Source organism: Abramis brama (genome assembly GCF_963993115.1).
Source record: "Abramis brama genome assembly, chromosome: 16".
In the NCBI taxonomy this organism is placed as follows: domain Eukaryota; kingdom Metazoa; phylum Chordata; class Actinopteri; order Cypriniformes; family Leuciscidae; genus Abramis; species Abramis brama.
In genome coordinates, this window is record NC_139978.1 from 10,726,300 (window position 1) to 10,743,004 (window position 16,705).

The following is a 16,705-nucleotide window of genomic DNA, read 5'->3' on the forward strand; positions in this document are numbered from 1 at the left end:
TAGTACCTGTAAGGGCATTGGACTTTTAGCTACTGGTTAGTTAAGTTTAGCTTAATGCATTGTAAAGACATAACACCACATAATTGTAACATGTTTTTACTGCCTCAACACAAATACATTTTTCAATAAAATACTTGTTCATTTATTAAAACAATGTAATATAAACAGTTTGAACCATTTTCCCCTAAAGTAATCAAACTGACCCTGTACAGTGTTTTTTTACATAAGTACACGGTCGTTAAAGACTCCTAATATAAAGTGGGACCAGTCATTCTTATACTGTTCAATTTTATGTTGAACATCTGGATCACTCATAGCTACCAAGCACCTTTTTGCATTTGTACTTTTGTAAATCTAAAAAAAGTGCATTTGGTAATATGAACTGAAGTTTAATGGCATTTGAAAGCATTTTAATTTACAGTCAAAACAAAATGTATTCAGACACCTTCAACATTTATCACATTATCACAGTTTATTTGCTATAGTTTAGAAAATGGTAATAAAATATGACAAGAACTCCAATCAGATGATATTTCAGTGGTTTCGGCCATCCTTCTGTTAGACTGTCTCACAAATGAATTATGTTTAATATCTGTCAGCTGTTTAATTTAAGTACACAATTAGATAATACCGATTTAGGTCAAACAATTACCAAGCAATGCTTAATCTTGTTCAGTCTGTGGTGTAAAAAAGGTCACATTAGCAATTAAAGAAAAAACACTTAAGCAAAACATGGTCAGGTCAAAGTGTCTGAATAATTTTTATTATTTTTACTGGTAGTCCACTGTATGAAGAATTTGTGGGTATAATATGTCACAGTTTACTTTATTTTGCTAGCCTCACTTATAAATTAACTATAGTGTCCTGCACCCACTAGTAAACAAATATCAAAAATTATATCAGGTGTCTGAATCATTTTTGGTTTGACTGTACATTAAATTATGATCGGTTAATCAATCAACATGTAATGTTTAATAAATTCATTAGTAAACATTAACATGCATATTATCTAATATTTCTAGCTATGTGAATATATATTAACTAATGATCTGTTAAGCATTATATAATGTTTGTTAATGATTTATTAAAGAAAGTTATTATAAAGTGTTACCCTCATTTATTTTAAACACTCACTTTTGTGTTGTAAAATGTTGTGCTGTCACCCGGCTCACCTGTTATCTAGTAAGCACAAGAAGTGACTGCATCTAACGAATACTTTTTGCATTATACATTTGAAAGTATCAGTCATTATCTGTTCATTTCTGAATAAGGTATTCAGCTTCGAGTACATCCCTAGCACGTACAATGTAGGGCTGGACGATATGACAATAAAAAGTATATTAAACATATCTCACAAGTGTCCCAAAGTTGACTGCAGCAGTCAGTTAATAGGCAAAAATCAAAAATATCAGGGGAAAAAAGATAAATGGTAAAACTCATAATATTTTTAATTATCCCAGTAGTTACCATATATATTTTTGCCATTTTGATACTATACAAAATATTATAGAGTAATAAAATGTACTATACTCGTAATAAAAATATTTCAATTAATTGTATACAATCATTTAACAATTTTTGATAAATTAGCTATAACCACTTGTGAAAAAATATTTTACACATTGCTATGTGACATCAACATGCATTTATCATTCTTAAAATCACAATATGAACGTTAATCTTCAAAATTGTGTTATTTTTCTTCAAACATTTCTTCCAACTCCTCACAAAATGCAATTCATCAACACAAATTAAAAATTATAAGAACTTAATTGTAAAATGATTAGCAACTAAGAAATTTAGCAACACAGGCATAATAGGATAGCTAATGTTTACTGTTGGTTTAAGTACATAAGTATAGTTAAACAATAACAATAACATTTCAATTTAACGTCTCATAAACTACTGATACTCTTTTCTGCCCCTGCTCAAGAGATATTTATACAGAATCCGCAGATTCTCTCACTCGCACGGACATGCTGAATCTCTCTGGCCCAGTTTGTATTTCTCTCTATGCAGTTTATATATGTCCAATTATGATATTGTCACTGAAACATTACAATGTATTTAATTGTGACTTGTATTGCGATGTGTCTATTTTATTATTAGAGAAAGTGAATTTATAGTCGAAAGGCAGTGGGTTAAATCACCAGTGTGAACAGGTTTAAATCTTGGTCAAATTAAATAAATAAAAAATAAAAAATGTAATTAAATATCTTCAAATGTTTTTCAAATATGAATGAAAGTCTTATTGGGTTGGAACGACAATCATTAAAATAAATATAGCTGCGAGCAGCAATTATCGGGGTTCAAGCAACGAGTTCTTTATGACATCAATGCTTTTGGGGTCTAGGCCCATGGTTATAGCAATTTTCTTGGGGGTTTTTTTATGTTATAGCGCCACCAAGAGGCCAAACTCCACAATCGTTTATTTTATTTTTTGCTGTGACCTCAGATTGAGCTCTTACATATGTGTACCATTTTTAGAACCATTTTAGTAAATGTAACCCCGCCCACTTAAAACATCTTGGTGTCCTGTTGCAAACGTGAATCGAAATTTTTAACTGTTTATTGATAATTATAGATGGCTGAAAAAATTTCATGGCAGAAATGAAATCAGACATTTATTATTTGTCTGGAGCCAAGGATTCCAATTCCATCTACGACCAATGGTCTTGGAGTTATGAGTGATTTCACGTTTTTAATTGCTGCGGCGACAATTTCAGTTGCTGAAATTTCTGATACGCAGAAACATGATATGAACTTACAAGCATGTTTTATTAATTAGTCTTTTGTTTAAGTTCAAACATGACAACATTTTATTAATTTGTTCTTTCATTTTAGATCCCTTGTTTTTTATGGTATTTTATTAGATCCCTTGTTTTATTTTTTCCTTTGGTTTGCTTTAATTAAATCAAGGGAATTAATAATATAGCATGCTCACAATTTAACCAAAATAAAGGAATTCATAAAAAGTGCTTGACTTAAAGGAACACGCCGACTTTTTGGGACTTTAGCTTATTCACCGTATCCCCCAGAGTTAGATAAGTCCATACATACCCTTTTCATCTCCGTGCGTGCCATAACTCTGTCTGACGCACCCACCGCTAGCCTAGCTTAGCACAAAGACTGGAGGTAAATGGCTCCAGCTAGTATACTGCTCCCAATAAGTGACAAAATAACGCCTACATTTTCCTATTTACATGTTGCGATTTGTATAGTCACAGCGTATACAAATAACAAGGTCACATGAGACCATCTTCTAACCGTATACATACTGGGAACTATATTCTCAGTACCTGAGAATCCCCGTGGTGAGGAGCAGAGTTGGAGTAAATCACTCCGCAGAAGTAGCAGTGCTTCGCCTTCTGAGAATATAGTTCCCAGTATGTATTTAGAAGATGGCTGTGTCTCATGTTACCTTGTTATTTGTACACGCTGTGACTATACAAATCGCAACATGTAAATAGGAAAATGTTGGCGTTATTTTGTCACTTTTTGGGAGCAGTATGCTAGCTAGAGCCATTTACCTCCAGTCTTTATGCTACGCTAGGCTAGCGGTGGGTGCGTTAGGCAGAGTTATGGCACGCGCAGAGATGAAAAGGGTATGTATGGACTTATCCTCTGGGGGATACGGTGAATAAGCCCCAAAAGGATGGCATGTTCCTTTAATACATGTTTACAATATCTTTTTTTGTGCGTGTCCTTTGCAATTTTCTGTAAAGTAAAAAAGGACAGATAACGAACAACAAAGTATGTGCATGACCTATTCAAATGCATCGCAAATTTTTTATATGAATTTTAAACATTTTATATAAATGTATTTGTGAGAAATATTAAATAATATGGTCTTCATATTGACAAAATATACTAATCTATGTATTAGAAAACTAAGCCACTACTCTTAATGCTGCCATGCAGAGAAATTCCTTTAATTTTTATTGTATGGCAAGGAAAATAGGATTCAATTATGTAAGGAATAATTGACGACAAGTGACCAATAGGCTAGCGAAACTGTAAGTTCATATGCTCTAAGAAACGCCATTATTACCTCGCTTGTGAGAAATGTCATGTAGGCTAGCTTTTAAACTATTTTACTTATAAAATCTTCAAAACAGCACTTACAACACGTTACTGTGCTAGTGTGTGTCCGTACTGTATGTGTGTGCGTTTGAGGGAGAGAGAGAGCGGGAGAAAGAGTTTATGCTTTCTAATTTTGCCGTGCGTTACCCTTGAAATAATTGCACACCTTGGAACGTTTGTCAATCAATCAGAATCAAGCATTGAACAGCCCTGTAGTATAAATAAATAGAAATGCACACCTGTTTCATGTGTAATTATCTAAAATACGAGAAACACTTATATGATATGCTTGCTCTGCTAGCACAGCTAATAATTATTTTGAATTAAAATAGTAGATCAGTATGTTCGCTTATAATAATTAAGTCTTAAAAGAAAAGAAAAGAAAAGAAAGAATCTGCATACTCTGGCGTATTCATACAAAGAAATTCATAAAATAAAATAAAAATGCTTACTGTATTCATACAAAGAATCAGATTTCAGGCTGTGTGTTTGTCATTGACATTGTTGCTTCATTTTTATTCCTTCAGTTGGAGATGGCCTTGTGCAACCTGAAGCCTTGAACAAGAAAGCCATCCAAATTATCAACAGGGTGCGGGACAAGCTAACTGGTAAGCAAAACTCTGGCCTTTTCTCTTTTAGACCACAGAAGACTGAGCACACATTTCTAAGTGACTTCATGATTCTAGCACTAACATACAGTACATTATCAAACATCAATAGCTAGTAAAACAAATATTAATGGATTCATGTTTTTTACTTCTAGGACGAGACTTTTCCCATGATGAGACCCTGGACGTACCTACTCAAGTGGAGCTGCTCATCAAACAAGCTACTTCGCATGAAAACCTGTGCCAGTGTTACATTGGATGGTATGTGTTTTTATTGTCTTGCTTAAGAGATTGTAAGAAGTGTAAAACAGATATTTAAATGTATGGATTTTTTTTTTTTTACATAATTCAGAAAGTGTTATTTTGTCCTGTGATATATGTAGTGTTGTGTGATTAAAGTCTTTTTTTCTCTGTCTTATTCTCTTTAGGTGCCCTTTTTGGTAGAGCTTCATATTGCTACTGCTTTCTTTTTCTTTATTTTGCTGTTAAATTCACCTTGGATAGTGATGCAAGCACAGACTTTGATAATTGACATTGATTTTGAAAAAAAATGAAGCAGTCACTCTTCTAAGCAAACCCCTGAAAAATCTGAAGAATTAATCTTGGTGGAGATTTTGTAATATGACTATCACATTGTCAGTGTTTTATTTTATTTGAAATGATTTGTACAAGTTGTACAGGGACAAATATCACCAAAAAATAAAGAATTAAAGAACATTAAGAGACTGTTTCATATAGAAAATGAAACCTATTTTATCTTCATGACAGTTAAATGTTCTTTACAATAAAAATGTGTAAATGATGACCCGAATATTAAATGATGACAATACAATCTTATATTACTCAATGTCTCCTCCATTAGCAATGTTTATGTCAGTGTTTCAGTAGCAATAGTCATGTTAAGATACGCTTGATATTAACAACAACAAAAAAAATCACTCCTATTCTACATTGATTTAAAAGAACATTGGAAAAAGACACCTCTCCTGAAGAAGAAAAAATCTTACTTGAATTCCATTAGTTGAATTGTTTTCATCCAAATTCATAACAATGCCCAATTATCACTTATCAGTGAGTGAACTCTGATAATCTTAACTAGAGAAACAGCAAGAGCTTTGTCACTGTTATAATTACCAGTGCCCTGTTAAAAAAAAAAAAAATCATGTGAGCTGTATTAACATCACTTGTGATTTTAAATTATTATTATTAGGGGCCAAGCACCGAAGTTGTGATGGCACCTGTTGTATCGTTGGTGTTCACAGTATTATTATTATTATTATTATTATTCCACTCTGGAAGTCTATGGCACCCCATAGAACCGCTTGAGGGAAAGTATTTGGCACACTGATAGAGGACAAAAATTTGGCATACTGAACCATAAGGGCTAGAAACTAAATTATTTTTCCCACTGATTCCTTTTCCACCATATGGCATCATTTTCTGCCATGAAAATGTTTCCGGCGCTTAGAATTTTCCGAAAAACCTACTTTTTTCGTACTCCTCCTAGGCCGTTGCTCTGATTTTGGTCACATAAGATAACTGGAGCAGAACAACACATCCACACAGACTGGCGCGGATTAATGCACAGGCTTGCCTAGGCTGCAGCCTAGGGGCCCCACGTGTGCAGGGGCCTCGGATTGGCCAGACAATTTATTTTTATTTTTTTATTTACTTAAGCGCAAAGGCACGGCGCCAGGATTCCAGTTTTGGATGGCCCAGACCAATTGTGGGTGGGCCTTAAATTAAAAACCTTATCGAATCACTGTTTAACCTAATAAAAATTACTGACTAATAGGCCTATACTGTTATATTATATGTGCGTATACATAATATAGATTTTAATAGCTTGATGCTCTTTAAATATTTTGTTGCATAGTAAAAAGTTTCGGTGCATAGGACGGACCTATCCGCGATCGCTCTCCATGGTTCTGACCAAAGAAGAGCGCTTTGGAATCTCCATTACGCATCATACCTGGGCTGCGTTTCCCGATAACGCTGTCTCTTAGCGCGCTACGAAGACTAACTTAACTAAAGGTATACTACCACTAAAGGTATACCATTGCTAGGCGTCTTCAGAGCTATCATCCACTCGCGAGGCAGAGGCGCTGGCGCCCTCCTAGCAACGGTGCTGGTCACGCTAGCTGCGCTAGCCGCGCTATCATCCTGGGGTGGCAGAGACGAAGATGTGCTAGGTGATGTGGATCTCAGCTCTCTTCATCTCCTGGTTGCAGCGATGACTCAGAGACTGTACGTGCGCGTTTAAGGTAGCCTACCTAAACAACGACTGTTGCAACAGGACCGAGGGCCTGTATTTGAATATACGAATTTGAATATATTATTCGAATTTACAGATATATTCAAATCTGTATTTGAATAATATTTGAATATACGAATATTCAAAACCAAAAGAAATAGGCTACTCTCTGAATATGTCATCTGAAATGTGCATTTCTCTCTGGCGTTCATGGCGAGTCAGCATCATCATGTTTGCAGCGACACAGAAATCACCAGTATATTAATAAATTATTAAATGTCTCCTTGCTTTTTAGACACATTCATAATCATTACTTTTACCGGTTCTTTGTGGCAAGCTTTATGCGTGCGTGCGTTCGTGCGCTTGAATGCGGCTATATGTAAACGCTCTTAGGGTATAGCCTAAGTAATTAAATTAATATAAAGGGGCGATTTGTCCACGAATGTCTTAAATGAACAACTACTAGTCGACTAGAAAAAAATGTAGTCGGAAGCAGCCCTTATTCCACATATTTTCGAGCCAGGCAGCAGGACATTCTTCTGTGTTGAGCGTGTGACCCTGCGGAATGAACGAGCGGAGCGGAATATTCAGAAATGCGCTCTCCGCTCACGAGCTCTGATCGGAACAAACCCGAACCTCACTGTCTGCTGAACTTGCACAGAAACATCAAAATGGACATAACCAGCTTTTTAAAATTGTTCTTAAAACTAAACATTTAGACTATTTTAGCACAAATTATGAGCTTATTGACGATTTTTTTACAATTCTTGACAAATTAAAATATATTAAAACATTTTTTTTTTTTAAGAAAAACAAACCCATAACCACACCACGAACAAAAAAAGACCCTAATTGGCCCATAACAAAAAAGAAAAAGAAAAAAAAACAACAAATAGGTGATTGGGTAGATGTGAATTGGCCACCACTTGAAGGAATGTAAAGGAAACATTGTAGTGTTGGTTCTCTCTTACGCCAACATATACACCCGTTTCTACGCAAGAATGATAAATGAGGGCCAATGTGTGTATGCCAGTTCACCGTAGTTGCGTGTGGACCATGCATGGCACTACTAAATAAATTTTTAGGGGGGGCCTCACACAAAGAGCAGCCTAGGGGCCCCTGACCACCTTAATCCGCCCCTGCACACAGAGCAAACTTGAACTAATATAAACTACTTCTTATGATTCATTTTGTTGTAAAAAGGTGTTGTAAATACCTAAAGAGTTACATATACCAAGTAAGCATACATGTAAGTGGCTACATGTGGTGTGATAGAACTTCAAGACCCTAGGCATAGTTGTCTATAAAAATCTCATACAGCAGTCATGAGAACAGCAACATGAAAACAAATAAGAAGAACCTGTCAAAGTCTAGAACTCTTGATTAGTTTGATTCCATAATAACCCAATGGATGAATTGCAAAGCACGTGCATATTTAATATCTGGAGGGCAGGCTACACGAATAAACAAGGTATGCAAAGTGGCGCAAAGGATCGCTGGGTCCTACCACCTTGGTCAGAACTTGCTGGGACCCGAGGGGTATATATGCCTCTTGGAAAGGCTTTAGCAGATACCATTGGGGAAGAGGCTTTGACCCCATAGGCGATATCTTTTCCCTTCAAGGTTTAGTCATAGAACATCACTGGAACAGAACAATACATCCACACAGAGCAAACTTGAACTAATATAAACTTCTTCTTATGATTAATTTTCACACTTTTATCATATAGTGACCAGTGGTGTTGTAAATACCTAAAGAGTTACTATATGCCAAGTAAGAAAACATGTAAGTGGCTACATGTGGTGTGACAGAACTTCAAGACCCTAGGCATAGTTGTCTATAAAAATCTCATACAGCAATCATGAGAACAGCAACATGAAAACAAATAAGAAGAACCCGTCAAAGTCTAGAACTCTTGATTAGTTTGATTCCATAATAATAATAACCCAATGGATGAATTGCAAAGGGAAATATTGGATCATACATTTTATGTAGCGCTTGCAAAAAATAGACGTAAGGCTGTATCTCTTCAATGCTTTATCATATTCCGACCAAACTTGGTCCATGTCATCACAAGCATAACCTGAGGTTATGTGCTGCATTTCGGCACAGTCCCACCTACTGGTCCGGAGATACAAAAAATGGCTATTTTTGCTTATAACTTCTGAACGGTTTGTCCAAAAATCACAAAAGTGGTCTCATTAGATTTGGCAAGTTGAATGATGTCCAATTTTCCGACAGTGGCGGCTGCTGGTCTTTCAAACAGGGGAAGCTCATTTTTGCCAAAATCAGGTCAACAATATTAGAAATGTGGGAATTAGGTTAAACTGAAACAAGGAATGTATAATTGTGTGAAATTTATGATGAAAATTGGCTAGCAATTTCGCCAAGCAAATACCAAGAAATAGGTTGCAGCAGTTTGTCTTTCGACTACACTTGCAAAATCCGCGATGGAACTAAGTTTGAATAGCTTCAGCGTCTGCGACTTTTTATAGTACAAAATCGCTGTCAATCAAAAGGAGATGCAGTCTTTCAACAGACCCTCCAATCATCACGCAGAATCCCGGAGTCCAGGCCAGCCCACTCCTCCATTCAACCCCAGAGACGCTGAGCGTCCGTGGGCGGGACATAATCGTAGCATTTATCCAATGACTGTCTAGTTTCGAAGCACTGAAAAAAACTGTTTAAAGCAGCCCCATTGGAGTCAATGGATGCTAGGCTTCAACAGGGAAATGCACTGTGACGCTACGGGTATGTATGAGAAGGAAATCGAGTCAGCCGACCTGCTATATGTAGCTGATTCTGAACGAACTCATCTTCGAGATGAACATGTTCTAACGCATTTTTAGTCAATAAAATGTTAACACAATAGTACATATTTGACCATTAATTTTTTTACATTTTAGGGGAAGCCGAGCTTCCCTTACAGTCTTAAAGGGGTGGTATAATGCCCTTTTCATAAGATGTAAAATATGTATTTGATGTCCCCAGAGTGTGTATGTGAAGTTTTAGCTCAAAATACCCCACAGATATTTTTATATAGCATGTTAAAGTTGTCACTTTTTGAGGGTGAACAAAAACTTTCGTTTTTGTGTCTGTTCCTTTAAATGCAATTGAGCTGCTGCTCCCAGCACAGAGGGCAGAGCTATAAGAGCTTGTGTCCTTTTACCTCACACAGACATGCACTGGAAATTTCAAAAACCTTTAGCCTTTTATGCTCAAACCGAAGTCAGAAAGATGGAGAGACTCAAGAAGAAGTGACAACATGTAGACAACATTTCTGAATGGTTAGTTGGTGAATTTATGTAGCTTCTGTGTAGTTATCTTCTAGTCATTGATTAGCATATTCTGTCTTGATAATCTATAAATCGCGTTCCCAGGGGCGAGTTTATGTAAATTTTAGGGTTAGTGATGTCACTAACCCGGGAGGAATGTCGTGTAGTCCCTACCAGCCGTTTGTTGTAGTCCTTAAAAAGCAATTTCTTTAAAAGAAAATATCTCCCTTTGCTTTGAACTTTGAGCATGGTAACTTTGCAGATGTTGTTTATGCTCAAACAGCAACATTACACACTAAATAAAGTTAGAAAAGTGAAATCATATTCAACCACCCCTTCAAAGAAATCCCCACTGTTTTCCGATATTGGCCATTTTAGGCTTCGGCCATTTTGAATTTTGTAGTAAAATACTGTATTTTATGGACCCATTATTCATTATTCAATATGGACACATGGATATCATTACAAAATGATGCACTGAAGGAGCCTAAAAAGGGTCGAACCAGCAAGGTATCTATAACTTTGGATTTGGTTGACTTATTTTCATGGGAATGAAAATTCATAGTCGCCTTAGATTCCTGAATCCTTGCCAAGTCCAACGATACCAAGCATGCAAGGTTTCACCTTGTGTTTTGTGTTTTAGCACTTAAATAACTTTTGTGAATGTCTTGTATCCACTGTAGGAAAATCGGAAACATTTCAAACAAATTTTTGATAGTAAGTAAATTAGTAAATACAAAAAATTCGCAAACCCTTTTAATGGTAAAAATTTAATTGATGTTCAACAAATAAAAAACAGACGAACAAATGATAAAGCTCAGTTTGCTGAATATTAGATACCTTTCTACAAAATCACTCTTTGTAAATGATATGATTACAGATCATAACCTAGATGTGCTGTGTTTGGCAGAAACCTAGCTAAAACCAGACGATTACATCTATCCATAAATTACAGAAACGTCTGTCTGTCTGTCATTCAGTCTGTGTGTCTGTCTGTTATTCGCATATCTCTCAAACCGTTAGTCCGATGGATTTCAAACTTGACAGGTGTCTCACTACGGGCACGGGTAAGTGCAGTGCCAAGTTTGACGTTGTTTGGATTAGAAATGCAAAAGATATCGTTAAATATATCGGTAAAAGAAGCACTTAGAAGGTTGTGGTTTTAAAAATAAACATTCTGACATTAGAGGGTTGTATCGGTCAAAGAAGCCCCAAGAAGGTTGTGGTTTAAAAATAAACATTCAGATATAAACACACTGTCAGCTACACTGTTTACTTCTGAATATTATAGTTTGGTTCCTTCTGAATATTATAGTTTGGTTCCAGAACGTGATAAATCCATTTTGATTAATTTGAGTAAAAATGTGTTTTCTTTACCAAGAAAGTGGCAAGATGAAAACCACTATTTTCTGTTTAAAACTTTCACATAGCATCTTTAGGTTATAATATCATAAAAAATTCAATGTTCAAATTCAAATTTGGATTTTCAAAGATCTATTATAAAAACGGATTATTTTTCCCCAAAAATGCAATAAATTCATGACACTTTTTTTTCAAAATGCTATCATATTGAAACTGTTGAAATCAGCCATCACTAAGAAATATCTCCTGAACTTTTTTGACGGCGATCAGCTCACAAAAACTGATTTTGCACGGGCACTTTGCACTGCTCCATGAATCGATGCTTATTCATTTGTGGATGTTAACTGAATCTGTAAGTCAGCTATGCTGTTTACTTCTGAATATTATATTTAATTCTGGTGCGCTTAAAGTTATCGCTACTGTGTAATAGTAGCCTATGCTATTCACCAACTAAACATCCTATTCAATGCGTTCACAGTCTCTTTCACGGGCATCATTTGTAGTAGCCTATTCACAAACTGTTTCCTCAAGCATAGCGTTTTCTCAGAGTTCACTGTGTGCTTTCTACCATGTACAAATAAAAATATCACTGAACTTTTGCTGTGTAATTGTAACAATGAGCACTCAAACACACCAAACCAACAGTTACTAAAAACACACACAAAAACTGATTTTGCACGGTCATTTTGCACTAGCACTTAGAAGGTTGTGGTATTCATAAACACTGTCAGCTACACTGTTTACTTCTGAATATTATAGTTTATTCACAGCCATCATTTGTAGTAACCTAGCCTGCTCCCTGAATTCAATGCATTCACAGTCTCTTTCACGGGCACCAAACCAACAATTACTAAAAACACACACAAAAACGGATTTTGCACGGGCATTTTGCACTAGTCTATATATAAATTACGGGAATGTCTTTCTGTGTGTGTGTGTGTGTGTGTTATTCGCATATCTCTCGAACCGTTAGTCCGATGGATTTCAAACTTGACAGGTGTCTGGCTACGGGCATGAGTAAGTGCAGTGCCAAGTTTGACGTTGTTTGGATTAGAAATGCAAAAGATACCCTTAAATATATATCGGTAAAAGAAGCACACACTGGCTTTTGCCGCTATAGCCGCTGGCCACCCAGGACCAGAGACAGAGAGGGTCGAAGAAAGCAGCGGAGCTTAAGTAGCATTTTCTCTGAGTTCACTGTGTAGCCTGCTCCCTGAATCGTGTTCAATTTTCCACATTTATTGTATATCATTATGTCAGTATCAGTATTTGCTTTCTACCATACACAAATAAAAATGTCACTGAACTTTTGGAGTGTAACTGTAACAATGAGCACTCAAATACACCAAACCAACAGTTACTAAAAACACACACAAAAACTGATTTTGCACGGACACTTTGCACTGTTCCCTGTCACCTGAATCGATGCGCTTATTCATTTGTGGATGTTAACTGAATCTGTAATTCAGCTATGCTGTTTACTTCTGAATATTATATTTCATTCTGGTGCGCTTAACGTTATCGCTACTATGTAATAGTAGTCTATGCTATTCGCCAACTAAACATATCCTATTCCATGCGTTCACAGTCTCTTTCACGGGCATCATTTGTAGTAGCCTAGCCTATTCACAAACTGTTTGCTCAAGCATAGCGTTTTCTCTGAGTTCACTGAGTGAACCATTGGGGACAGAGCCTTCTGCGCTGCCACTCCTTGCCTGTGGAATGCCCTCCCTGAACATCTGAGGGCTCCACAAACAACTAATGGTTTTAAAAAGGGCCTAAAAATGTACCTTTTTAAAAAGCTTTTCAATGTTTAAATTTCTTTTAGTGTTTAAATTGTTGTTCTTTTTTGTTGACAGCTGATTTTAACTTAATTTCTTAATTGCTCTAACTGCCAGAGCCGATCAGCCCTATACGCACACTACGCAAGTTGCTTAGGGCCCCGCCTCCCCTTCGTGTCAAAGCCAGCCAGGTCAAAATGCGTCAATCAAAGTTTACAACATCGATGAGAAAATTAAGCAGAACTATCCTTCTGGTCACGAAAAGAGAGAAAAAAACACCATGAGAGTGAATTGCGGGAACAGCAATCAGGCAGACTTGTGTTCTCTCCTCTCCAAGTTTGATGTCAGCAAAGAACAGTAAAGTTAAGTTGATGTGCATTTCTCTCTGTCTGTCTTGCTAACCTAACGTTAAGGCCGCATTATACTTCCGCGTCGAACTCACGCCGTAGTTACGTCGTAGGCTGTGTGTAGCGTGCCGAAGAATAACAGATTTTAAGAATCTATTTCAGATATGCTTCCTTACATAAACATCACGGTGAAGAATGCTGATTTTAGCATTTGAGGTATAAATGATGCTTATTGAGTTTCCAGCAAAAGATTCCTGCCAGACCAGTTTTACCAGTGTAAGTTAAATGAGTCAGATCACAGAGACTCTAACCTTTTGTCTTTGATGGCTCTTGGAGCCAAAGTCCCAACTCCAGACGTTGAATGGTTGGACTGATTGGATTAGCATATATGCGTTTGAATAGTTATGCTGATTGGATTGAGACTGGTAACAAGCTGGAGTCTAGGGCGGGTTCCTTAACCTGTATACTTAATTTACATGCTTTGTTCAGAGTCTCCACCTCTATGTAATCCCTCCCCTTTTTGAATGTGTATAACTACCATGAATACTGTATTAGATTTTAGATTGTTGGACTGCAGCCACGCTCAATAAAGAAAATTCTTGATATTAAGAATGTACTTTTTCTAGAAACAATGTCTATTTCTGATATCAGGAATTACATTTTCATTAGTACTAGTTAAAGGAATGGGAGCACTGGGGTGTCAGGTGTGACTGTGTGGCAATGGCAAATGGTTTACATGGCTCATGGATCAGGTAGGAGGGCCCCTTAACAGAATTTTGCTTAGGGCCCCAGGGAGGTCAGGATCAGCTCTGCTAACTGCTTTATATTATTTTACCTTTTTTGGAGCACTTTGAGATTTTCTTAAATGTAAAGGGCTTTATAAATAAAATGTATTATTATTATTATTATTATGAATGGGTTTTCGTAAGTCCTTCAAAGCGCATCCATCCCTATTAAAGTGCTCCACGCGTATAACTATAACTTGAAGCTCCAAGCCATAAATATTTTAGTCGATAAAGTTTTTTTCTTACATGAACGCATCGCTTCACTTCAGAAGGCCTTTATTAACCACCCAGAGCCGTTTCAAGCACTTTTGTCACGGATGAATGCGCTTTGAAGGACTTCCAAAAACAAAAACCCATTCACCCCCATTATAAAGTTTGGAAGAGCCAGGACATTTTTTTATATAACTCCGATTGTATTCGTCTCCTCTTCAGGGTGAGGAAATCATGGGCTTATTTTCATTTTTGGGTGAACTATGCCTTTAATTACCCTCATTTGCTTGTATACTTACATCATGGTTTTTTCGAACATTCCCTTTCATGCAGTGTGTAATATAGCTGTTTGTGAATGTAAGTGTAGCAGGGATATGTTGTTACACCAGATTATAAACCATTTTATTTATATTTATATTTATTTTTATTATTTGTTTTGGGGTATTTTATTTTGAAAGAAGTTCGTGTTGAAATTCGTGTTTATTTTGAAAGAAGTGCGTGCTCTTACTAAACGTAATCATCACAGTATGCACGTCGGCTGACGTCATACGTAGAAGTGAGGTTCAAACAGCAGTGCAATTGGAGGTTCGTCCTCTTTCCTGCAATGTCACTTGAGGTGAGGTATTGTAATTAATTACAAACTGCAAATTCAAAGTATTCAAATAAAAAAATTTTTTTCACCCTATAAAGCCCACAACAATAGGAAAAGCAGTTGATAAGGGAATGGGGTTTCACTTTTATGTGTTTTTGTAGTGCTGTCATGAAAGCTATGTGGTTTTAACCAAATTTGAGTATATAGAAATATGATTTCTTAAGTATTTTGTATGCATGTCTTGATGTGTCATATTTTGCAGTGTTAACAATGCACTTAAGATTGCACCCCTGTGTTAAGTACCCTTTTCTGCTTTTTTAGAGCAATTCAGGAAAAAATAAAAAATACAAAGTAAGAAAGTTAATACACGTCTTTGCTGAAATGTATTGTGCTGTTGTTGTTAACAAGCCATGGTTCATTTGCTCTGCTCTTAGGATTGCAAGTGTCCTGGGACAGGTGAGGGTGTGAGTGGGAAACCCACTGCTGAAACTTGGCCCTGGTTTGTCCTCATGGATGAGGTGTTGGGACAGAGGCATTGCACCAACCCCCGTCCTCATTGCCTCAATCCCTGAGGACAGACCAGGGCCGAATTCAGCAGTGGGTGCCCACGGTGAGGAGGAGCCAGGGGCAGCACCCGCAGCATGAAGGCGGCGAGACAGAGAGGCCAACTACAAAGGGAGGCAGAGGCGAGGAGAGCACTGGAGAGTAGGGAGAGGATGGACAGGCTGTTTTCTCTTCTTGAGAGAATGATTGAAAAATATATATGTTACTTGTTTAACTTTTTTCACTTTTATTTTTTAAAAGGAAAGAAAAATTCTGTTTTTATGCAACTTTAAATGTGTAAATAAAAGAGAATGAATTGTTCTGGTCATTGTTTATTTTTGTAATGACCGTAATAATTTCTACATGAAAAATTCTTCTATACTTTTTTTTTTCAAATACAATTGGTAAATGAAAATCATTTGTTCCACAGGCTACATTAAAGTACTTTTTCCAACTATGAACAACATACGTTAAACATATCAAAATCAACATAAACATTTACATTTACAATACATAAAATAAGAAAAAAATGATGTAGACTTCTATTGAGCTGAGCAGGGAGACCCTGGAGCTGCTGGACCGGGATGGGCTGCCCCTTCTGCTGGTGGGACATCATCTGGGATGGTCTCCAGAGTGTTTGAGTGCATATTTCCACTATCCACTAAGTTGTCTACCAACAGGTTTGCAGGGCTGATTCAATCAATGGCTCCCATGTCACTGAGGGTTTTTTTTCTTTTCTTTTTTCGAAGAGTATATTTCTGAAAAAAAGTACTTTTAATAACTACTAATACTGCATTGGGGGAAACCTACTAAAACCTTAGTTAAGCAAAATTACCTTGCATACTCTAATGTACTTAAAGTATC

At 36.5% G+C, this 16,705-nt stretch overlaps 1 protein-coding gene across 1 annotated transcript in view; it reads left to right on the forward strand.

The window, feature by feature from the left end:
- Positions 1-5,408, forward strand: part of mtor (mechanistic target of rapamycin kinase) — a 224,863-nt gene extending 219,455 nt beyond the window's left edge. Inside the window, exons 56-58 of the mRNA XM_084138801.1 lie at positions 4,611-4,691; positions 4,847-4,952; positions 5,120-5,408. Of these exons, the coding sequence (XP_083994927.1) occupies positions 4,611-4,691; positions 4,847-4,952; positions 5,120-5,135 (203 nt within the window). The 3' untranslated portion in view covers positions 5,136-5,408. The remainder of the gene's footprint in view (positions 1-4,610; positions 4,692-4,846; positions 4,953-5,119) is intronic.
- Positions 5,409-16,705: the final 11,297 nt, after the last annotated feature.